The sequence below is a fragment of the Macaca thibetana genome, chromosome 2 (assembly GCF_024542745.1).
Source record: "Macaca thibetana thibetana isolate TM-01 chromosome 2, ASM2454274v1, whole genome shotgun sequence".
NCBI classification, from domain to species: Eukaryota; Metazoa; Chordata; class Mammalia; order Primates; family Cercopithecidae; genus Macaca; species Macaca thibetana.
In genome coordinates this window covers 102,551,103-102,574,202 of record NC_065579.1, presented here as the reverse complement: position 1 = coordinate 102,574,202, position 23,100 = coordinate 102,551,103, and the positions used below count along the sequence as shown (strand labels likewise).

Genomic DNA, 23,100 nt, shown 5'->3' with positions numbered 1-23,100 from the left:
CTTGTCATCCCAGTTACTTGGGAGGCTGAGGCAGGAGGATCACTTGAACCCAGGAGGCAGAAGTTGCAGTGAGCCGAGATCGCACCACTGTGCTCCAGCCTTGGCAACAGAGCAAGGCTCCATCATAAAAAAAAAAAAATCAAGAAACAGGCCAGGTGCGGTGGCTCTTGCCTGTAATCCCAGCACTTTGGGAGGCCGAGGTGGGCAGATCATGAGGTCAGGAGTTCGAGACCAGCATGGTGAAACCCCGTCTCTACTAAAAATACAAAAATTAGCCAGGTGTGGTGGCACACTTCTGTAATCCCAGCTACAGGGGAGGCTGAGGCAAGAGAATCGCTTGAACTCGGGAGGCAGAGGCTGCAGTGAACTGAGATCTTACCACTGCACTCCAGCCTGAGCGACAGAGCAAGGCTCCATCTCAAAACAAAAAAACAAACAAAAAACAAGACAAGGAATATGTGTGTACATGTAATGTGTGTATATAATCCTTAGAAGTTAAAAGGGAAAAAATATATATCTTAATCTGTTTTGTGCTGCTATAACAGAACACCTCAAACTGGGTAATTTATAAACAATAGAAACTTATTGCTTGTGGTGCTGGAGGCTGGGAAGTCCACTATCAAGATTCCAGCATCTTGTGAGGGACTTCCTGCTGTGTTGTCCCATGGCAAAAGGCGGAAGGGTCAGAAAGCATGTACTCGTGCACACATGCACATGTGTGTGTGAGAGAGAGAGTAGAAGGGATCCAAACTCATCATTTTATCAGAAACCTGCTCCCACAATAACTAACCCATTCCTGTGATAATGGCATCAATCCATTCATGAGGGCAGAGCCCTCAAGACATAATAAGTAATTAAATGTTCCACCTCTCAACACTGTTGCATTGGGGATTATTTTTCCAAGACATGAACTTTGGGGGACACGTTCAAACCATAGCAATATATATCACAGAATGTTGTATCCAGCCAAGTTTTCCTTCTTTCTTTCTCGCCTTCCTTCTTTCTTTCCTTCCTTCTGTTTCTCTTTCTTTTCTTCTCCCTTCCTTTCATTTTTCTTCACTTTCCTTTCCTTTATTTTTTCCTTTCCTCTTGCCTTGCCTTGCCTTTACCTTCGCCCTTGTCTTTTTGTCTTTGCCTTGTCCTGCCCCAGGCTTTGCCCCTTGCCCTGGCCTTGCCCCTGGTTCTGTCTCTCACATCTAGCCTTGCCCAGCCACATGCCTTGTCCCTTGCCCTGCCTCATACCTCTTGCCCTGCCCCATGACTTGCCCCTTGCCCTGTCCCCTGCCCTGCCCCTTGCCCTGCCCCCTTGACCTGCCCCATAACCTGGCCCTTGCCCTGCCCCTGGCCTTGCCCCATACCGTGCCTTATGTCTTTCCTTGCCCTGTTCCATGCCTTGGCACTTGCCCCTCATTCCTTGCCTTACCACTTGTCCCACCCCTCACCTTGCTTTTCCCTGCTTCTTGCCTTGCCTTGCTCCTTGCCTTTCTTTGTCCCTTTCCCCTTCCCCATTTCCCCTTCCTTCTTTCCCCTTGCCCCTTTCCTTACTCCTTGCCTTGCCTTGCCTCACTCTGTCATGCAGGCTGAAGTGCAGCGGTGCAATCACAGCCCATGTAGGCTCAACCTCCTGTGCTCAACCGATCCTCCCACGTACCTGGGACTACGAGCACACAACACTGCACTGGGCTAATTTTTGTATTTTTTGTAGAGATGGCATCTCACTATTTTTCCCAGGTAGGTCTCGAACTCCTGGACTCAAGCAGTCTTCCCATCTAGGCCTCCCACAGTGCTGGGATTACAGGCATGAGCCACCATACCCAACCCCAAATTATCTTTCAAATGTTCAAACATAATAAAAAGTTATATTCTTAAGAATATAATTAATGGCTGGGTGTGGTGGCTCACGCCTGTAATTCCAGCACTTTGGGAGGCCAAGGTCTGTAGACAACCTGAGGTCAGGGGTTCAAGACCAGCCTGATCAACATGACAAAACCTCATCTATAATAAAAAATACAAAAATTAGCCAGACATGGTGGTGCACACCTGTAGTCCCAGCTACTCAGGAGGCAGAGGCAGGAGGATTGCTTGAATCAAGGAGGCAGAGGTCGCAGTGAGCCAAGATCGTGCCACCACACTCCAGCCTGAGCAACAGAGTGAGACTCCATCTCAAAAAAAAAGAGGCCAGGTGTAATCCCAGCACTTTGGGAGGCTGAGGCGGGTGGATCATGAGATCAGGAGATTGAGACCATCCTAGCTAACACGGTGAAACCCCATCTCTACTAAAAATACAAAACCTTAGCCAGGTGTGGTGGCACGCACCTGTAGTCCCAGCTACTTGGGAGGCTGAGGCAGGAGAATGGCATGAACCCGGGAGGCGGAGCTTGCAGTGAGCCGAGATCGCACCACTGCACTCCAGCCTGGGTGACAGAGTGAGACTCCATCTCAAAAAAAAAAAAAAAAAGAAAGAAAAGAAAATTTTAAATGGGAGTGAGCAAGAGAGAGATGAAAGAGGAAAATACTAAATGAAAAAATTCCTAATATAACAGTAATTACAGTAAATATGAATAGGTTATACTTAGTGAATCAAAAGACAGATATTCTCAGACTGGATAACTGGATAAAGAAAAAGAAGATCCAACAAAATGTTGCCTACAAAGACATACTTGATTTTTAGAGGACACAGAAAAACAGAAAATAAATATATGCACCCAAGCATGAGAATCAGTTATAAGCTAAAAGAAAGCTGAAGCTACAAACCTATCTGACAAAACAGAAATTTGAGATTCCTTCCCTTTGAGTTTAGACACAAGTCATGAACACTTGTTTAACACAATACCAGAGAGCCTGAGCTACTATATATATATATATATATAAAATATTTGCAAAGTGTAGAAGAGATTGCTAACTATCCACCCTAATATAATATGCAGGGTGCACCAGCAGACTCAGGGCCCAGGGAAGAGCTGACTTTGCGGTTCAGGTCTGAAGGTTATCTTCTGGTAGAATTACTTGTTGTTCGGGGTGGGAGGTTGGGTGGGAGTAGCTCTTTTTGTTCTATTAATGCTTTAAACTGATTGGATGGGGCCTACCCACATTATGAAGGGCAATCTGCTTTACCCAAAGTCCACTAATTTAAATGTTAATCTCATCCAAAAACACCCTCACCAAAATATCTAGAACAATGTTCGACCAAATATCTGGGCACTGTGACCCAGCCAAGGTGACAAATAAAAGTAACCATCGCAAAGCCTATCACTAAATCCCTTCTTGGAAGATGGCTGCACTCCAAGGCAAAGCACCTCCCCAGAGACTGCTACATGAGCATTGTTATTTTCCTTGAGTCTTTCCGTTTTTGTGTCTGTTTGCTAAATGACACTTTGACAAGAACAATGATATGATAATCATCAATTCTGGCGTGGGCTGAATCACAAATATTAACACTATTAAGGGGGTTCTGGGCCAGGCGGTAGCTCACGCATGTAATCCCAGCACTTTAGGAGGCCAAGGCAGGTGGATCACCTGAAGTCAGGGGTTCGAGAGCACCCTGACCAATATGATGAAACCTGTCTCTACTAAAAATGCAAAAATTAGCCAGGCATGGTGGCGCATGCCTGTAATCTCAGCTACTCAGGAGGCTCGGGCAAGAGAATCGCCTGAACCCGGGAGGCAGAGGTTGCAGTAAGCCGAGATCACACCATTGCACTCCAGCCTGGGCAACAAGAGTGAAACTATCTCAAAAAACAAAACAAAATGGTGGGGGCGTTCTGAAATTCTGCTGGATGTATGAGCAAACTCAAAGGAGAAAACTTTAAAACTTGACCAAAGGATATTTAAGATCATATGAATAAATGGAGAGACAGTCTATGCTCCAGATTATAACTTATTATGACTATGTTAGTTTTCTCTATTCTAAAATTTCATTTCATTCCCAATCAATAACCAGTTGAATTTAAGATCGCTGATAAATGAAAAACACTATGGATAAGTGAGTAAACAGCTCACAGAACTAGAGGAGCTATTGCAATAAGCTAGAAAATAGAATGTACATGCAAATAAGCAACAAGAAAACCGACAGCTGCAAAGGCTATGGGTTTATTATAGAAGAATAAAGACAAAAGGCTAATTATATAAAGGATATTCAAAAGCTTATAAATAATCAGGGACAAATTCAAATTGAAATATAATGAGATGCCTATTTGCCTATCATACTAGAAAAAATCAGAAGGCTGGGTACGTCCAGTGTTGGTTGGACCTGGAGATATCTGTACTCTCATGATCTATGGTGACAGTGAAGACGGTTACAGACACTTTGGGAAGCAATCTGCCATTTTTAGGCAAAGTAAGAAATTAAATATATTCATATCTCATGGTCCAGCATTTCCAACCCTAGGAAATCACAAAAAGATTCCCTCATCGCTTCGTGAAATGACATGTATGTCTATTGCAGGGTTATTCAATGTGGCAGGTGGCAGGTATGGGGACAGCCTGAGTGAGACTAGTCAAGAAATCAATAGGTAAACTGTGGAAGGTAGTCCTTACAGATTTCAATGCAGCTTTCAGAAGAAATGAGATGTGCCATTAGCAGTATGGATAGATCTTAAAATACCACACTGAGAGGAAAAGCAAGGGACGGAATAATACAAGTAACATGACAGCATTATATAAACTAAAAATAAACACTATATATATTTGGCACAAACATAAAAAGACACACACTGAACTCATTGAAATCATTGGCTCTGGTGTGAGGAGAAAGGGAATGAATGAATTAGTGAATGAATGAATGAATGAATAGTGGCTCCTCCCTACAGCCCTTCAGCAAAGCAGCATAGAAACTGTTTTTGATAGGATCTCACACACATACAAAAAAGAGATCTGTAACAGGAAGACTAGTGATATCACTGATTGCCAGCCATGTGCCCTGCACCGCATCATATGCTTTGCCTGTATCTCCACTCCTGTGTTCCTCACAGCCCTGCCATGAGGAAAGCATTGCTATTAGCTACATTTCATATTCAAAGGAGCAGAGGTCTAGAGAGTCCATGTGACTTGCCCAAACCCACAGAGCAAGGAACTGGCAGGGCTGGGCCTTGAATCCAGTGGGTCAACCTCTAGACTCTGTTCTTTAATACCATCTTCTATGCCTCCCATATCCCCCAACAGGCCTCTGCCAGGATCCTGCTTCATGTCAACTCCACTGCCTCTACCCGCTTGGGAGTTTCCAGAGGCTCTCCTGGGGTCCAAAGGCTCACCCAGACATCCCCATCCTTTGCCTTCCTCTTTTCTACCCACTTCCACTCTGCTTTTTTCTTCTCCAGTGAAATTAGAATGTCTCTAACCTGCCTTAACTCAGAGAATAATTGTTTAGCATTTCCCCTGCTGGACTATGGTTGTGGCTACCAATGTGGTGGCTTTTCTCTTAACTTCCTCAAATTTGATTTCTCTAAGCAGATACTTCTCTTGCAGGAAAACTCTTGAACGTACCACAAAGAATTAGAAAACCTACTGAATCTCCACATGGCCAAGTGAAACACAATGGTTGCCTCTTCAAATACATCCCCTTTAATTACTAATGGTTGGATCAAACTCGTTGATTTCTGTCTTCAATAAATGGTTCTCAGCAGAAAACCTGGCTGGTAAACATTTCTCTTGGTTAATAAGAATCTTTAAAAAATATCAGATATTCTATTTTCTCATCCCAAATCTACATGACTCATGCCATGGGTTCCCTCTGTTCTTACACAGATTGTGAGCAAATGACCACAGAAATCTAAAATCTTAGTAAGAAGAGCAAGTTTTGTGGTGTTTTTAACTTGCCTTATACCCATTCTCCCTACCCCAACTCTGCTGTAGGCTTAAATTAAACCAACCCTGATATCATGGTGGAAACCAGCTCCTAAAAGACACGAAAGGGGGACGAACAGGTTTGGAGGTCCCCAAAAACACCATTTCCAGAAAATGATCATTATTTGATTTGCCTGGCAGTTCCCTAGAGACCTCCTCTAGCAGGCTTGCCTTTGACTTTTTGTTTTGTTTTGTTTTAACCTGACTGAGAGTTCTGTCACCGAGAACTTTTTCCCTGAGGCATCTGTCAAAAACAGCCTCAATTTTTAAAATTTGCAAAAACCTTAAGCAGTGATAACATTTGGGACAAACAAATAACCTAAAATTAAAAAAAAAATCTTATAAGAAAAAGCTGAGAATAGAATGTCCACGGAGCTTTTGAAAAGCTCTGGCATATTTCTGGGAATCTAGAAGACCATGGGCATGAGCAGGTCTGTAATATGTCTAGGAGAATCTTTAGAAGGCCCTATATGCTCACCTTGGCTGACTTTAATGCTCTGAATAGCAAGAAATGAAGTCTAAAGCAGAGTTGTAATCTGCCTGCCTGACCACTGAAGGCATGGCTCAATACATACGGAACACCTCAGCAAAGGCAGAAAGACTTATTGATTCCAAGTATTTAAAAACACTATGTCCAGTCATTAGATGACCACTAAACTAATGGAACAGAGTCTTCAATGGTTACATACTACCAAGAATACATACTTTAAAAAATTAGTTGATAAAAATCACTAAACAAATTAATAGCAACAACAAACCCAGGGGAAGGGGAGAATCTGATTTCCAAAGTTGCCACATTATGTTATTTAAAACATCCAGTTTTCAACGAAATATTATGACACAAACAAAGAAACAAGAAAGACTGGCCCATACACAAGAAAAAAAATCAGTCAATAGAAATTGTTGCCAAGAAAGCTCCAATGTTGGACTTACTAGACGAAGACTTTAAATCAGCCCAGACAGGTGACTCATGGCTATAATCCCAACACTTTGGGGGCCTGAGGTGAAAGGATCACTTCAGGCCAGGAGTTCAAGACCAGCCTGGACAACATAGCAAGACCCTATCTCTACAAAAAATAAAAAATTACCAGGCATGCTGGCATGTGCCTGTAGTCCTAGCTACTCAGGAAGCTGAGGTGGGAGGATTGCTTGAGCCCAGGAGGTTTAGGCTATAGTGAGCTATGATTGTGCCACTGCATTCTAGCCTGGGTGACAGCAAGGCCTTATTAAAAACAATACACATACATACATGTATACATATTTTTTCAAAGAGATAAACTATGTCTAAAGAAATAAAGTATAAGAATGATGTGTGAACAAGTAGAGAACATCATAAAGAAATTATTTTTTAAAAATATAACTTTCCTGAGGTGATAAGTACAATAGCTAAAATGACAAATTCACTAGAGAGGCTTCATAGCAAAGTTGAACAGGCCCAGAAGAAAGAACAAGTGAATTTGAAGAAAGATTGACATTATCCAGTGTGAGGAGCAGAAAGAAAAAGGAACAGAGCCCTGGAAGCCTGTGGGATATAATCAAACAAGACAACATGAAGATAATAGTAGTCCAGGAAGGAGAATGGAAGAAAGAAAAGGGCAGAAAGATATTTGAAGAAATAATGGCTGAAAATATCTCAAATTTTTCAAAGAATGTTAACATGCACATCCAAGCAACTCAGCAAACTCCAAGTAGGACGACCTCAAAGAAATCCACACCTATACACATCATAATCTCCGTCAAAAGCCAAAGACCAAGAGAGAATTTTGAAATAGCAAAAGAGAAGTAAATCATTAAGTACAAATGATCCTCAGTAAGATTAACATCTAGTTTCTCATCAGAAACCATGGAGGCCAGAAAGCAGTAAGATAATATATTCAAAGTGCTAACAGAAAAAAACATCAGCCAAGAATTCTATATCCATAAAGAAAATCCTTCAGGAATGAAAGAGAGCTGTGGCTCACACCTGTAATCCCAGCACTCAGGGAGGCTGAGGCAGGTGGATCCTCTGAGATCAGAATTTCAAGACCAGCCTGGCCAACATAGTGAAACCCTCTCTACTAAAAACACAAAATTAGCTGGGTACAGTGTTGCATGCCTGTAATCCCAGCTGCTTGGGAGGCTGAGGCAGGAGAATTGCTTGAACCTAGAAGGCAGAGGTTGCAGTGAGCCAGGATTGCACCATTGCACTCCAGCATGGGCAACAAGAGCAAAACTCCATCTCAAAAAAAAAAAAAAGAAAAGAAAAGAAAGGAAAAAAAAGAAAGAAAAGAAAAGAAAAAAAAGAAATGAAGGAGAAAGTAAGATAGACCAACAAAACTAATAAAAACTGAAATAATTTGTGTCCAGCAGATCCACCCTACCGGAAATACTAAAGGGAATACTTTAGGCTGAAATGAAAGGACACTTAAATCAACATGGGGAAATAGAACTGGTAGAGGTAACTACACAGGTAAAGACAGTATAAATATATGGTTTTGTTTGTAAATCTTTTATACCCTATATGACTTAAAAGACAACTGCATAAAGCAAGAGCTAATAATAAATAATAACAGCCAGGCGCAGTGGCTCACGCCTGTAATCCCAAAACTTTGGGAGGACAAGGCGGGCAATCCATCGCCTGAGGTTGGGAGTTCAAGACCAGTCTGGCCAGCACGGTGAAACTCCGTCTCTACTAAAAATACAAAAATTAGCTGGGCGTGGTGGCAGGCGCCTGTAATTCCAGCTACTCGGGAAGCTGAGGCAGGAGAATCGCTTGAACCCAGGAGGCGGAGGCTGCAGTGAGCCGAGATCGCACCATTGCACTCCAGCCTGGGCAACCGAGCGAGACTCCGCCTCAAAAAAAATAATAATAACGCGGTGGCTCACGCCTTTAATCCCAGCACTTTGGGAGACGGAGACGAACGGATCACGAGGTCAGGAGATCGAGACCATCCTGGCTAACACGGTGAAACCCCGTCTCTACTAAAACACACAAAAAAATTAGCCGGGCGTGGTGGCCGGCGCCTGTAGTCCCAGCTACTCAGGAGGCTGAGGCAGGATAATGGTGTGAACCCGGGAGGCGGAGCTTGCAGTGAGGAGAGATCGGCCACTGCACTCCAGCCTGGGCGACAGAGCGAGACTCCATCTCAAAAATAATAATAATAACAACAACAATATTATATGCTTGATGATGTGCCACAGGTTTCTGAGGCTCTGTTCCTCTTTTTCCAACTTGTTGAGATGGAGGCTTATTGAATTTCCAGTCCTTCTTCTTTTCTAATATATGTATTTTAGGCTACAAATTTCCATCTAAGCAAGGCTTTAGCAGTATCAATTTTTAAAAAATTATATCTAAGTACAGTATACATACAGAATTCACATAAGCGTAGCATCAAATAAGGCACCTGGTCAGTACTGTTTCTCAGTGTTTAGTAAATGTTTTTTTTATTACTACTGTGAATTGTCCTTTGTCTCTTATGCCATAGCATCCTGGCAATGGGGAGGGGTTTGAGGGTGGGATGGTAAAGGGATTCTGGGATTCCATTTTATTGGAGCATTTTTTTCCCCTTACTTCTCATAAGGTGACTGTTGGGGAGAGATCTGTGTCACTTATTGCAGTTTGTTACATGCTGGAATGCTGCAGATTTTGGAATGCCATCTATATCAGTTGTCTGGAATCTGGCTTCACATAGGGTTCTTGTCTTCTGTTCAGCTGGATTGCTACTGGTTTGCTGGGACTTCTGGAGTCCTGATGATCATTCTGCAAAGGAAGACTCAGGGATGGCGATATTGGCTGTGGCCCTCATCTGCTGGGCCATAGTGGTTATTGTGTTGTTTATTTTGCTGTGTCCTAGAACAGGGGCTTTACTGAACCACCCATGTCCTCTGTCTGAGAGCTTTGCAACTTACAAGGACTGTTCTCTTCCTTCAGGGGCTGGGATGACTTGCTGATTTAAGCCCCTTTGTTGAGATACAGAGGCGTAGTCATAATGACTGGGATTTTTGTTGCTCATCTTCGAGGAAGATTTGTTTAGGCTTGCTGTTATCCACCATATCTTGTATTTAGAGTAGTTTGCTGGCTAACTCACTGGGTCCTTTGGCCTACTGCAGTTTCAGTTGCTACAACTCCCTCTGTCTGTGACTCAGGGTAGGGAGAAGTACTGGGTTGCCATTTTTGGAGTCAGGGTTGGGGGCCTGGGTTTGAGAATCAGAGGTCATGGGTTGAGGTTTAGGGATTAGAGGTTGGGATTAGGAGGTTAGAAGATAAGCATCAAGGCCTCAGGATCTAGAGACCAGGTCTAGGATTAAAGGGTTATAAATTTAGGGACTAGGGCTTGGGTTAGGATTGGAACTGAGTATCAGAGGAGTTAAGGTTAGAGTAGGGGGTGGTGGTCAGGGGTCAAAACAAAAAGAGAAGAAATGCAAGGCTCTCTGGAGAGACTGGAAAAACTTTCCTCAGAAGTTCCCAAAGGTGACTGGGTATCAGGAAACTAATGGGAAGTGACTTCTTATTGCTGCAGAGAGAGAAGCCATGAGGAGTTGGGGACAAACCTTCCAAGAGGGCAATACCTTGTGTAGGCAGACACTGAAGTCACTTAAATGTGCAAGTTAAGTCTTTAAATTGATGACAGTTATCGTTTATTTTCACTCTTCTCATTCTCAGTGATTTCCCTCAAAAAACTCCAAGAAACCAAAACACATTTTTTTTTTTACCACCTTTATTAAGCCTGTCACCAAGTTTCTCCTCACACCTGCCACAGGTGACCCCCGATCCATTCTCCCTGTCCCCATCCTCTCCATACATCCAAGTACACACCAGGAACACCCCCAGTTCTAATCTCCTCACCCTGGGCTGCTTCAATAGACTCAAGTAACGCAACCACCAACCTGCTGCCCAGATTCCTAATTACACGTGAAAGGCAGTTATGACTTGCTTCCCTCAGGCCCTATGCACACCTGGGCTCCAGCCAAGGATTCTCCTTCATCAACCCCCATATTAGCTACGATCCTTCGTGCCAATGTATCGCTCCCAGCTCAAAAGACTTTGAAGGGCTGCCTGTGCCCTCGCGATCCAGCGCTGAAGTTCTTTGCCCTCCGCGTACTTCTGACAAATACTGGGCATCAACCATGTTCCAGGAACTACCCTAGGCATAGAAAATAACAAGGTGGGCAAGGTTCCCGTCGGTGTCCCTCTTGGTCGGCAGCGCCCCCGCCGGCCCGCCACCCTGAACGGGCCCGTCCGGTCCTCTGGCTTCCGCCACTCTGCGTAGCACTGCGTCGGCATCCGGCCCGGCACTCCCTCCCGCCGAGGGCGCCCATGCCGGCTTCCGAGGGGCGGTTCCCACAAGCCAGTTCCACCGCCCAGGACGGCTTCATCCTCTAGTCCCGTCATGGCAAGTGCACCCGCCTAGGAAACCCGCTGCCCGCTAGGGTTCCTCACACCTCGCTTCACCCCGCGGCTTAACCGGACGAGGACCCCGAGCAGGGCTGCCCAACAAGCGCCTGAAGGACCCCGGGAGGGCCGCAGGCTATCCAGCGTGGTGCCTGGTGGCCGGGCCCTGTGCGGGAGGACAAGGTGAACCCGGAAGCGGACTTCCGCTGCACTGGGGCTCCGAATGACCTAGAATCTGGGTTGCGCTTAGGCCCCGGGTACGAGGGCTGCGCGGTTGTAGGCCTAGAGAAGTAGGGGGCTGGGTCGAGAGTTGAAGCCGTGAGCCCGGGGGGCTGGAGGGCGGGGCCACAGGGGTAGCGGCGCAGATCCGGGCCGCGCGTGGGTGGACTAGGACTGGGCCGCCGCCCTCCAGGAAGCCGAGTGGTGGCCCGCTCGCGTGCTGGGGGGCAATGTACCGATAGCTTTACTTTTTTTTGGAGACGGAGTCTGGCTCTGTCGCCAGACTGGAGTGCAATGGCGCGATCTTGGCTCACTGCAGCCTCCGCCTCCAGAGTTCAAGCAATACTCCTGCTTCAGCCTCCCTAGTAGCTGTGAGTATAGGTGCGCGCCGTCACGCGTGGCGTGTGTGTGTGTGTGTGTGTGTGTGTATTTTTAGTAGAGACGGGGTTTCACCATGTTGGCCAGGATGGTCTTGATCTCCTGACCTCGTGATCCGCTCGCCTCGGTCTTTCAAAGTGCTGGGATTACAGGCACCAAGCCCTGCCTAAAATTTTTAATTCTCTGATGGAGTCACCTTTAAGTCGAACAGGATTCTCGACGTGTCAGTTTGTTGTAAACCAAGAGTGAAGACCGCCACAACTTAGCTGCATTAATAAAGGAACCATGTTCTCCCTACAGGCCGCGTGTTCTTGCTACGAGAACCCCTAGCAGCCTGGCCTTGGAATAGCTGGATCAGATGCATTCATTGGTTCTTTCAGATACTTTTAAGACCCAGCTGTGTGCTAGGTACTTCTTACACCTTCTGGTGAGGAAGATGGAACTGAAGGGAATTTGCAAGGAGCTGTGAGAAAGTACAACGGGAAGTGAGCTAAGATCATTAAGGTGAGCAGGAGGCAACCAGAGAAAGCACATTCAGGACTGTGAAAACTCACACAAAGGCTGTCAAGCCAGAAGGTCTTTCGAAACTGAAAGGCCCATGAGGTTGGAGCTAGAGAAACTTACGGAGTGTGGGGTTCCAGATGAGGCTAGAGAGGTACGTGTGGAACCACAAGATCATGCAGAGCCTGGGAGGCTGTGATAAGGATTTTGGTTTTTATTCTAAGAGCAGGGTGCCCTTTAAAGGGTTAAGGAGGGGAACCATATGATTAGATTTGCATGTTTGGTTCACTTTGGCTGCTGTGTGGAGATTGTAGAGGTTGGCAGGACAGAAACTGGGAGACCAAAGAGGAGGCTGTCAAGATGTCCAGAGAGGAATGATGATGTCTTAGAGTTATGGTGATAGTAGTTGAGGGTTGGAGAATGGTATGGGTTTTGAGATATATTAGGTAGGGAAAATTGCCCGAAGTTAGTGATTGTGTGGATATGAAGAGTGAGGGAGGGGATGTCTCTGTAGACAACTGCTGAAAATGACATGTTACCACCTGTGGCATTAGGGAGAGTGGGTTGGCTGATCTTGTGCTGGTTAGATTGGGTGTGGCTTTATGGTTTGAGTGGAAAATCAGGTTGAAAGCTGTAGAAAGGACATGAATAGAAAAGACCATGACATAATTGCTTGAGCCAAATTCTAATACCACCTTTAACATGATTGACAGGCTTTAGGATAAAATAAATGAGAATGTTGTTTAGACTTTGTCCCTGCCTGTGTTCATGGAAGACTTCTCTGTCTTTGTTGACAAATGAGAGATTTTATACACACACACACACACACACACACACATACACATATATAGTAGAGTCAGGGTCTTGCTTTATTGCCCAGGTCAAACTCCTGGCCTCAAGTACTGATATTACAAGTGTGAGCCACTACACATGGCCAAATGAGAGATAATATTGAGATAAGATTTTGAGACAAAGTCTTTACTCCTGCAGAGGTGATCAGTTTCTCACATATAACTCGGATTTCACAGTTGGAAAAGACCTCAAAATTCCCGTTAGTCCAGTTTATAAAATGCTTTTATGTCCATTATATCATTTCTACAATGTTGAGCTCTTACACCATGCTAGACGCTAGGAATACAAAGATGAATAGAAATAAGACTATATAGGTTTATTTAGTTAATAAAATTGATCAAGCACCTTTGTGCCAGGCACTGTTTCAAATGCAAAATGGTTATGACTTGTTCCTGACATTGGAGTTGCGTGTTGACAGGTCTTGCCACTGAGGACAGCTGAGTGTATTAACAGGTTTGATTTGGGCACAGGAGATCCTGATCTCTCCATAATATTAGAATAGAGATGGTGTTTATCCAGCAGACTTTTTGGTATCCTGGCAGCACCTCAGTTCCTGTCCATCAATATTCCAATTCTAGATTTGATAGGAGAGCACTATGGGATGGAACATTTTAAGAGATTATACCCTTGTGGATAGGCTGTTGAGGAGTATAAGTTGCAAATCCTCTGTAAAATACAAAAGGAAGTTAGGAAGGGATATTGGCAGAGACAGGTAGTATTTAAACTTGAGTTTCTTTTGAATGGGTAATTCCTTCGTAGGCTTACAGTTGCACCAGATTGTATACTCCACGGGGAAACTTGAATGCTCCCTCTACCACTCCCCTCCCTTGATCCCATGACCCCAAATGGGCAATTAAATAAAATAATGTATATGGCCTTAAGATGAAACTGTCAGGTTCTTTATGAGTGTCAGGAGTGAGAGCACTCGTTGGCTTGCAAGGCTACATGGCTTCAATGTAGGGAAGGCTGGGAGTACAGTCCTGAAGGGTTCCTAATACAGCTTTCTAATGGCAGGAGTGAGATGGCCTCAATCTTGCGAAGCCCTCAGGCTCTCCAGCTCACTCTAGCCCTGATCAAGCCTGATGCAGTCGCCCATCCGCTGATTCTGGAGGTAAGAATGAATCCTAAGCCTCTACCACATGCCCTGGGAATTGCCACTGCTTCAGGTGCCATCAGGCCACTTATGGTGACTGACAACACAGACTTGTGCTGGATGCTGTGGAGGCAAAGCTAGAAGCCGTGAACTCTGACCTGCGGAGGCTAAGTATCTATTGGAGACTTGAGGCAGATCTAAAATATAAGAAAGGACCCAAAGCAATAATAGAACCAAATCTCAAGACAATGTATATGTGTTCGTTTCTATTGCTACATAACACATGACTCCAGACTTGAGAGCTTAAAACACTCATTTGTTACTTCACAGTTCAATAGTTTAGAGGTCCATAGACTTGGCTGAGTTGTTTGCTTAATGTCTCAAAAGGCCAAAGTCAAGGTATTGGCTGACCAGGCCCTTATCTGGAGGGTCTGGGGGAAGAACTCACTTCCAAACTCATTCAGGTTGTTGGCAGAGTTGATTTCTTATGATGGAAGGACTGAGGCTGCCATTTCTCTGTTGGCCTTCAGGCAGGAACTCCTTTCAGTTTCTAGAGACCACTCACATCCCTCATCACATGGCCCACTCTATCTTCAAGACAGCTACAGTGCATCGAATCCTTCGCATGCTTTGAATCTGACTTCCTCAGCCTCTAGCCAGAGAAAATGCCTGGCATTGAGAAGCCTTCACAATTCTAATCCCACAGGGCTCACGTGATTAGGCCCACCTGGATAATCTCCCTTTTGATTACAGCAGAATCAACTGATGAGTAACTTAATTATACCTCTAAAATCCCTATTGTTATGTAATGTAACATAATCATATTGCATCATATTCACAGCCCTGGAGATTCGGGTGGGAAATCTTGGTGGGGCTTGGGGTCATTTTCACATTCTGCATACCACAGTTTAATAAATACTAACAGAGTAGCACTGCTAAGTAACCCCACTATGGTGCAGAGGAAGATCCAAGCAGTCAGGAATGAGAGCCTGGAAGTGGCAGGACTCAACTGGGCCTCAAAGGAATGGTAAATTTTGGTTAGTGCCAGGAGAAGGACAGGTGTTGCACAGAAGGGAGATGCTGAGAAAAGAATGCATGTGATGGGTCTGAGGGCCGCAGGCAGCCTGGATTGGTGAGACTAGAGAATTGGTACAGAGCAAGGAAAGTATAACCTTGAGCACTGGGCTAAAGTGGTTGCACTTCATTCCTTGAATAACAGGAACTACTTAACACCTGACCAGAGTGTGACATGTAAATTACAGAGTTTCTCATCTATCAAGTGTGATGGTTTGGTGGGAGTGAGAGAAACTCAAGGCAGGACCACTAATAAGACTTTTATGGTGGTCTAAGTGGGGGGTCCTGTGGTCTTGAGCTCAAGGGGTTACACGTATAGAAGAGTAGAGACACTGCATCCTATCCCCTTTCACCCAAGGTGCACACTGTAGCTGTGTGACTGAAGGTCTTGACCTCACCCCACCTCATCTTCTCACCCTCCAATGGGACAAACCCTCAAGTCCTGAGCAACAAGTGGTCCTCATGGTTTCTTTTGGTCAGTTTCAGTCTCTTGATTGATTTTTATTTTGGGGGTGGTCTTTATTCAGGCTGTTCATCAGCAGATTCTAAGCAACAAGTTCCTGATTGTACGAATGAGAGAACTACTGTGGAGAAAGGAAGACTGCCAGAGGTTTTACCGAGAGCACGAAGGTAGGATCAGTAGTCCTCTGAACGGAAGGTGCCTCAATCCAAAGAGGCCCGTAAGAGAGATTTTACCTGGAACACAATGGCAGGCTCTCTGACCTACCAACCATGTACAGTTGCAGCCAGTTTTCTAAAATCTTGGTTTAAAACACACACTTTTCATGATTATCCATCTTTTTTTCCCAAGGAGGGTTCTACCTTGTAGTCCCAACCAGAAACTTAGTTTTATGTCCTGATGTCAGTAGTTAACATATAGTGAATGAATGTTCACCGTCAGACATCGTCCTCATGCTCATTTTTTCATTCAGTTTTCCCAACAACTCTAAAAAGTAGGTGTTCTTGCATTCCTCGTACACAGATTAGGAAGCCAAGTTTTGGAGGTTAATGATTTACCCAAAACTACGCAGGTTGTAAGTGGCAGACCTTAGATTCAGACCCAGGTTTGTCAGACTCCAAGGTGCTTGTTCTTTTCTCTAAAACAATTTTTATTCTAGGTAAGGAGGTAGAAGTACAGAAAGTTGCCTTGGGCACCAGGATGAAGGTATCTTGATGAAGGTCCTCTCTCTTTGCAGGGCGTTTTTTCTATCAGCGGCTGGTGGAATTCATGGCCAGGTACTTCTAATTTGGTTCCAGCATCTTTATCCACTGAGGTGAATCTCCCCTGCCCTTAAATGGATTTGTTCATTTCACTGCCATTCTTTAAAGTTGTAATCAGGCCAGGCACAGTGGCTCATGCCTGTAATCCCAGCACTTTGGGAGGCCAAGGCGGGTAGATCACTTGAAGTCAGGAGTTTGAGACCAGCCTGGCCAACATGGTGAAACCCCGTCTCTACTAAAAGTACAAAAACTTAGCCCAGCATGGTGGCAGGCGCCTGTAATCCCAGCTACTCAGGAGGCTGAGGCAGGAGAATCGCTTGAACCCGGGAGGCGGAGGTTGAAGTAAACCAAGATCGTGGTACTGCACTCCAGCCTGGGCAACAAGAGTGAAACTTTGTCTCAAAAAAAAAACAAAAAAGACAAAAAAATTAGGCATGGTGGTGGGTGCCTGTAATCCCAGCTACTCGGGAGGCTGTGACAGGAGAATCACTTGAATTCGGGAAGTAGAGGTTGCAGTGAGCCAAGATTGCCCCATCATACTCCAGCCTGGGCAACAGAGTGAGATTCCATCTCAAAAAATAAAGTTGTAATCAATGTCAAGTCTGAAGAAACATAGGTCTGGGCTGTCACTGAGCCAATGCTGACCTGTTAGGCACCTGTCCTGTGGTGGTTTAGGAAAGTCGCGTTGAATGCTCCATAACCACCCTGCTGATCTCTTCAGGCTCTATGTACACCAGCAGGGGCTCTGTATCTCCTATTTGAAGCAGCATTGGTACTCAGCTGGAAAGGCAGGAAAACTCTTATAGAGTGTGTGTTTATTCAGGCCCTGCTCACAGCACACCCTCTTAGTCTAGATGGCCAGATTCCTCACATTTGCTTGTTTTGTTCACAGCGGGCCAATCCGAGCCTACATCCTTGCCCACAAGGATGCCATCCAGCTCTGGAGGACGCTCATGGGACCCACCAGAGTGTTCCGAGCACGCCATGTGGCCCCAGATTCCATTCGTGGGAGTTTCGGCCTCACCGACACCCGCAACACCACCCACGGTTCGGGTGAGTCCCCTGTCCGTAGCCATAGGATATTTTGGGGTTAGCAGGCAGGCTGTGTGATAGAGTTGACAGCCAGGTCCCTCCAATGAGCTTTCTTCCATTTGTGTTTCTGGTCTTTGTAGCCATGTTGGCAGATGTGGCCTGTGGACTTTCTTTACATGCCCCAGGACTGAAGGGGCAGGCAGAGTAGAGGCTCAGGATTCTCAACCTGATTATGACTGCCTCTTGCTTCTACCATGTGAGGACCCCTTCTTTGTCTTATCTCCCCTTACAGACTCTGTGGTTTCAGCCAGCAGAGAGATTGCAGCCTTCTTCCCTGACTTCAGTGAACAGCGCTGGTATGAGGAGGAAGAGCCCCAGTTGCGCTGTGGCCCTGTGCGCTATAGCCCAGAGGGAGGTGTCCACTATGTAGCTGGAACAGGAGACCTAGGACCAGCCTGATGCAGGTCTGTGAAGACAGTGCCCAGACTTTTCTCCTAGACGTCTAGTCTAAAACATTCTCCTAGGACCAGGGAAGACTGGGCTCATACTGCCATTTCTGCTGGGCACCACCACCTGCCTGAGAGCCTAGCTCACTGCAGCACATCCTCCAGAATCTAGCTTTCTATCTACCTCTTCTCTGGAATGTTCATGGTGGTTCAGAAGAATGATGACTCCTCTTTGCTGAGAACTGTTCATCCTTTCTCAAGAAGCAGCTTGCCAGGCCAGGTGCGGTAGCTCATGCCTGTAATCCCAGCACTTTGGGAGGCTGAGGCAGGCAGATCATGAGGTCAGGAGTTCGAGACCAGCCTGACCAACATGGTGAAACCCCATCTCTACTAAAAATACAAAAATTAGCTGGGCGTGGTGGCTCATGCCTGTAATCCCAGCTACTCAGAGGCTGAGGCAGGAGAATTGCTTGAACCCAGGAGGCAGAGGGTGCAGTGAGCCGAGATTGTGTCATTGCACTCCAGCCTGGCAACAGAGCAAGACTGTCTCAAAAAAAAAAAAAAAAAAAAAAAAAAAGCTTGTCTAATTGACTTGCCTAAAAAATGCAGTGACTCCAAATAACATTTGGCCTGTCTTCCTCAATAAAAGTCAGTGTTCTAAAAAAAAAAAAAAAAAAGTCAGTGTTCTCCTGAATCCTTTATGCTGCCACATTTAGGGAACCTTTTCAGGCTTCATCATTCTGACTTCTCAGCAGCATTCAGTATTGCTTCATTCTTCAGAAACACTCTCTTCTCTTGGATTTTCTGATCCCACACTGTTGGTTTTCTCCTCCGTGTTTTTCTTCATCTCCTTTATCAGCTTATGCAAACATTTATTTTCATAAATTCTCTATTCAAGACATGCTGAAAAATGCAAAGATGGTTAAGACATGATTGGGTTCTCAAGTTGCTAATTATGAATTTCGGTAGTCAGCCAACATGTCGCAGAGATGGAGAAGTGCCCTAACAGGTATAAACTCCTGTGGGAGAACAGAGGAAAGAAGGTTTCCTTTGGCTGGGTGAGGAGGTGAAGGAGATAGGATGGAAAGGCTTTTATAAAAGATGTAGCTGGCTTTGGAACTAAGCCTCAGGGTCAAATAGGGTACCTGGGGCACTAGACAGTCTGTTTATTTTCAGGAATATATGGGTGAGTTTGGTATGTGTATGACCTAAGAAACCTGTGATACTTCTTATGACTTTTCTTTCTCAGTACATGTGTATTTTTCTTTTTGGTGGCCTTGAAACCTTTGAGTTGAAAATTCCCTTCACTATCTACCACTTTCACTAATGGTAGACCAGGAAATTTGGACCCACTGAACATAGAGAACAGCTAGAAAAGCTGTGCAAAATATAAACAGCATCTGTCTAAAACATCAGCTGGCAATATAGAACCAAAATTCCGGACAAGAAGGAAACTCAGAGAAGTGAGCCTGGGACTTAGAGCCACTTTTCCCATAAGGGCACCTGCTGATTCTGGAAGAGGCAGCTGAGAGGCTAAGAAGCTGAGCAGAACTTTCAAGAACTTCTTGTGTTAGGGAGCCGGCTTCATGAATGCTGGCAGAAAACACAAGATTACTTGGGCAGAGACTACTGCTCAGGGCACAGCAGGCAGTGTGTTAGCCTTGGTCCCACTTGCCCTCCAAGTCCCAGAGGGCAACACTGGCAGGCCCAGGCAAGTGTTACACACAGCAGGTTAGCATCACTGCTAAGGAACCACAATCTTGGGGAGATACTGTCTCTGTCTTCTAAGGCCATTTGCTATACAAAAATCCTTGAAACAGCTGGGCACAGTGGCTCACGCCTATAATCCTAGCACTTTGGGAGGCCGAGGTGGGAAGATCACCTGAGGTTGGGAGCTCAAGAACAACCTGACCAACATGGAGAAACCCTGTCTCTACTAAAAATACAAAAATTAGCTAAGCATGTTGGCGCATGCCTATAATCCCAGTTACTCGGGAGGCTGAGGCAGGAGAATCGTTTGAATCCGGGAGGCGGAGGTTGCGGTGAGCCAAGATCACGCCATTGCACTCCAGCCTGGGCAACAAGAGTGAAACTCCATCTCAAAAAAAAAAAATCCTTGAAATAGTCTGGAACAAAATCTGTCAACATCTCAGCCCACAAGACACCCAGAAGCACGAGAGACATGGAATTATCTCCCAATATAGTTGTCTCATAAAAACCTGGCTCCCATAAATATGGAAAGGGAGAAAACTAGAATAAACCGTGTGGTGTCAAATTGGAGATATCAGTGTGAACTCGTTTTTCAATCTATAGAGATAGATGTAAATGTTTCTGTATGTATGTAGGTACGTATAGTCCCTTGCACTGACATGAGAGCAATGACACTCCCAACAGTAATGACCACACCCAGCACCCAGGTCTACCAAAAAACAAAAGTCTATGGACGGAATTATATCCCCCTAAAATTCGTATGTTGAAGTCCTAACCCCCAATGTGATGACATTTGGAAATGGGACATTTGGGAGATAGTTAAGTTTAGATGGCCAGATGCAGTGGCTCACGCCTGTAATCCCAGCACTTTGAGAGGCTGAGGCAGGCGAATCATGAGGTCAGGAGATTGAGACCATCCTGGCTAACACAGTGAAACCCCATCTCTACTAAAAATACAAAAAATTAGCCCAGCGTGGTGGCAGGCGCCTGTAGTTCCAGCTACTTGGGAGGCTGAGGCAGGAGAATGGCGTGAACCCGGGAGGCGGAGTTTGCAGTGAGCCGAGATTGCGCCACTGCACTCCAGCCTGGGTGACGGAGTGAGACTCTGTCTCAAAAAATAAATAAAAATAAAAACAAAAAACCATTCCCTGTAGCAAACCAATTGCAGCCTGGGCAACATAGTGAGACCCTGTCTCTATAAAAAGTAAAAATAGGCTGGGCGCGGTGGCTCATGCCTGTAATTTCAACACTTTGGGAGGCTGAGGTGGGAGGATCACTGAAGTCCAGGAGTTTGAGACCCCTGGGCAATATGGTGAGACCCCTGTGTCTACAAAAATAAAAATAAAAAAATTAGCTGGGTGTGGTGGTGCATGCTTGTGTCCCAGCTATTTGGGAGGCAAAGTGGGAGGATTGCTTGAGCCTGAGAAGTTGAGGCTTCACTGCAGTTTGAGCCACTGCACTCCAGCCTGGGTGACAGAGTGAGACCCTGTCTTAAAAAAATAAACGAGAGTATGACATGAGCATGGGAGAGCAAAAGAAAACAAGGAAGTCTGACCAGGAAGCGAATGCTTAGTCTCTGATATCACAGGCTTAAATAAAATGATAAAGACCTAAAAAGAAAAGAAATATCCCAGCATGCTGAAGGAAAGAAAAGTTCCCCAATACCCTTCCTGCTTATTTTTCCAATATATTACACAGCTGGGTCTACTTTACCACATCCTGTTTGATTCCAGTGTTACCAACTTTTCCATTAGAGCCAAACTAGACATACTGCAGTCAGTGATGAACTGTCTATATGCCAGGTGTATCCCTTGTATAACTGATTGTGTAATGGCTGAAACTGAGAAAATGGGGCAGAAATATCAAGTGGCTTAAAGGATCACCAAGGATCCGAAATTTGAACAATTACCAAATACCATGCACAGGAGGGAATCTATGCAGATGACTGCTTAGCACAGAGAGTAACTCGGCATAAATGCTGTAGCCACAAACCTGGGACCTTGAAAGAAGAACCCTAAGATTCCTGGAGTTCCTATCACGTACATTTCTAACCACAGAGAGAACATGGGAATTGATGTCAGATGATTGTGGAGCCCCTCAGTTCTAATTCTTGCCCAAGTTCCTCTGCCTTTCTTCCACCAGCTTTCTCTTGTTGCCAGTTCATTAAACATGCAATAGAATGTTATTCTGTTCCACTCATTTGCCCTATTATCAGCTGAGTATGGTTAAACACACTCAATTTTTCATGCTGTTTTGAAATTGATATTTTATTGCATTTAAAAAATTTAAATGATGGTCAAAGAGTACAAAATCTCCAACGGGAAGAATACATTTTATAATTTTTTTGAGTTTTGTTGCACAGTGTGGTGAATATAGTTAGAGTATTACACATTTCAAAATTGCTTACAGTAAATTTCAAATGTTTTCACTACAAAATGCTAAGTATTTGAAGTGATAGATATGTTAACTAGCTTGATTTAATTATTCCACATTGTAGCCACAGATTATGACATCATTTTGTAACCCATAAATTTATACAATTATAAATTGTCATTTACAGTAAGAAGTAATTTGTTGCATCTTTTTAGAAAAATAAAATAATTTTTTACATCTGTGTAGTTCAGGTAAAAAATAATAATATTTAAATTTTTAATAAAATTTAAAATAAAAATGGTGGCACATGCCTGTAGTCATAGCTACTTGGGAGGCTGAAGTAGGAGGATCACTTGAGCCTGGAAGGTGGAGGCTGCAGTGAGCTGTGATTGTGCCAGTGCCCTCCAGCCTGGGTGACAGCGAGATCCTGTCTCAAAAAAAAAAAAAAAAAAAAAAAATCCATTGTATTTGTTTCTGGTTTACCCTTCTTACATTTCTTTTTGAAAAAAATGTATGTGTTTCCCCTTCCTCCTCACACAAAATATAACATCCTTCATAATACTCTTTTGCACTTTGTTTTTTCTTTAACCCTAAAATATCATCTAGAAGTCACTTCATATAATCTCATAACGGTCTTCTTTATTCTGTGTTTTACAGCTGTGTAATACTCCATGTGTGGGCATACCATAATCTGTTCAATAACAGGCATTTAAATGGTCTCCAAAATTTTGCTATTGCAATTAATGTCACATTGAACAATTGTGAACATGTGTTGGTTTTACCCCCATCTTTACCTGTGCACACTAGTTACCTATTGCTACAGTATTGCTGTGTAACCACTCCAAAATTTAGACTTAATAATCTTTTCTCACAGGTTTTCAGATGAAGACTGTAGGTGTGGGGCATCTGTGAGCTCAGGCAGGAACAGTAAGGGAGGAGCAGCTAGAAGGAAAGAGGGAGGGAAACACTGAGTCCTGCACCTACGTCTG

The 23,100-nt window shown here is 44.5% G+C and overlaps 3 protein-coding genes and 1 pseudogene across 13 annotated transcripts in view; 3 read left to right on the top strand and 1 right to left on the bottom strand.

The window, feature by feature from the left end:
* SPINK8 (serine peptidase inhibitor Kazal type 8 (putative)) overlaps window positions 1-5,625 on the top strand; it is a 30,851-nt gene extending 25,226 nt beyond the window's left edge. For both annotated transcript variants that reach the window (XM_050781034.1, XM_050781035.1), the window contains one exon: window positions 5,464-5,625. In XM_050781034.1, coding sequence (XP_050636991.1) covers window positions 5,464-5,475 — 12 coding nt within the window. In that variant the 3' untranslated portion in view covers window positions 5,476-5,625. The remainder of the gene's footprint in view (window positions 1-5,463) is intronic.
* ZNF589 (zinc finger protein 589) overlaps window positions 1-23,100 on the bottom strand; it is a 95,000-nt gene that overhangs the window by 23,601 nt on the left and 48,299 nt on the right. Inside the window, exon 4 of one of the 4 annotated variants that reach the window (XM_050781036.1) lies at window positions 13,460-13,828. The exons of 1 other annotated variant lie outside the window; for it this stretch is intronic. In XM_050781036.1, the coding sequence (XP_050636993.1) occupies window positions 13,782-13,828 (47 nt within the window). In that variant the 3' untranslated portion in view covers window positions 13,460-13,781. Of the gene's footprint in view, window positions 1-13,459; window positions 13,829-18,828; window positions 18,932-23,100 lie in introns of those variants that run through there. 2 more of the 4 variants (XM_050781038.1, XM_050781039.1) reach the window with 2 other exon arrangements.
* Window positions 11,299-23,100, top strand: part of NME6 (NME/NM23 nucleoside diphosphate kinase 6) — a 37,945-nt gene continuing 26,143 nt past the window's right edge. For 2 of the 6 annotated variants that reach the window (XM_050781013.1, XM_050781012.1), the window contains exons 1-7: window positions 11,356-11,469; window positions 12,110-12,313; window positions 14,177-14,273; window positions 15,857-15,959; window positions 16,526-16,565; window positions 17,443-17,603; window positions 17,875-18,046. In XM_050781013.1, the coding sequence (XP_050636970.1) occupies window positions 14,184-14,273; window positions 15,857-15,959; window positions 16,526-16,565; window positions 17,443-17,603; window positions 17,875-18,041 (561 nt within the window). In that variant the 5' untranslated portion in view covers window positions 11,356-11,469; window positions 12,110-12,313; window positions 14,177-14,183 and the 3' untranslated portion in view covers window positions 18,042-18,046. Of the gene's footprint in view, window positions 11,470-11,538; window positions 11,803-12,109; window positions 12,314-14,176; window positions 14,274-15,856; window positions 15,960-16,525; window positions 16,566-17,442; window positions 17,604-17,874; window positions 22,357-23,100 lie in introns of those variants that run through there. The other 4 variants (XM_050781011.1, XM_050781010.1, XM_050781015.1 and 1 more) reach the window with 4 other exon arrangements.
* Window positions 21,255-22,356, top strand: LOC126948739 (rRNA-processing protein FCF1 homolog; annotated as a pseudogene). The gene has a single exon (XR_007723510.1). The product of XR_007723510.1 is annotated as an rRNA-processing protein FCF1 homolog (transcript).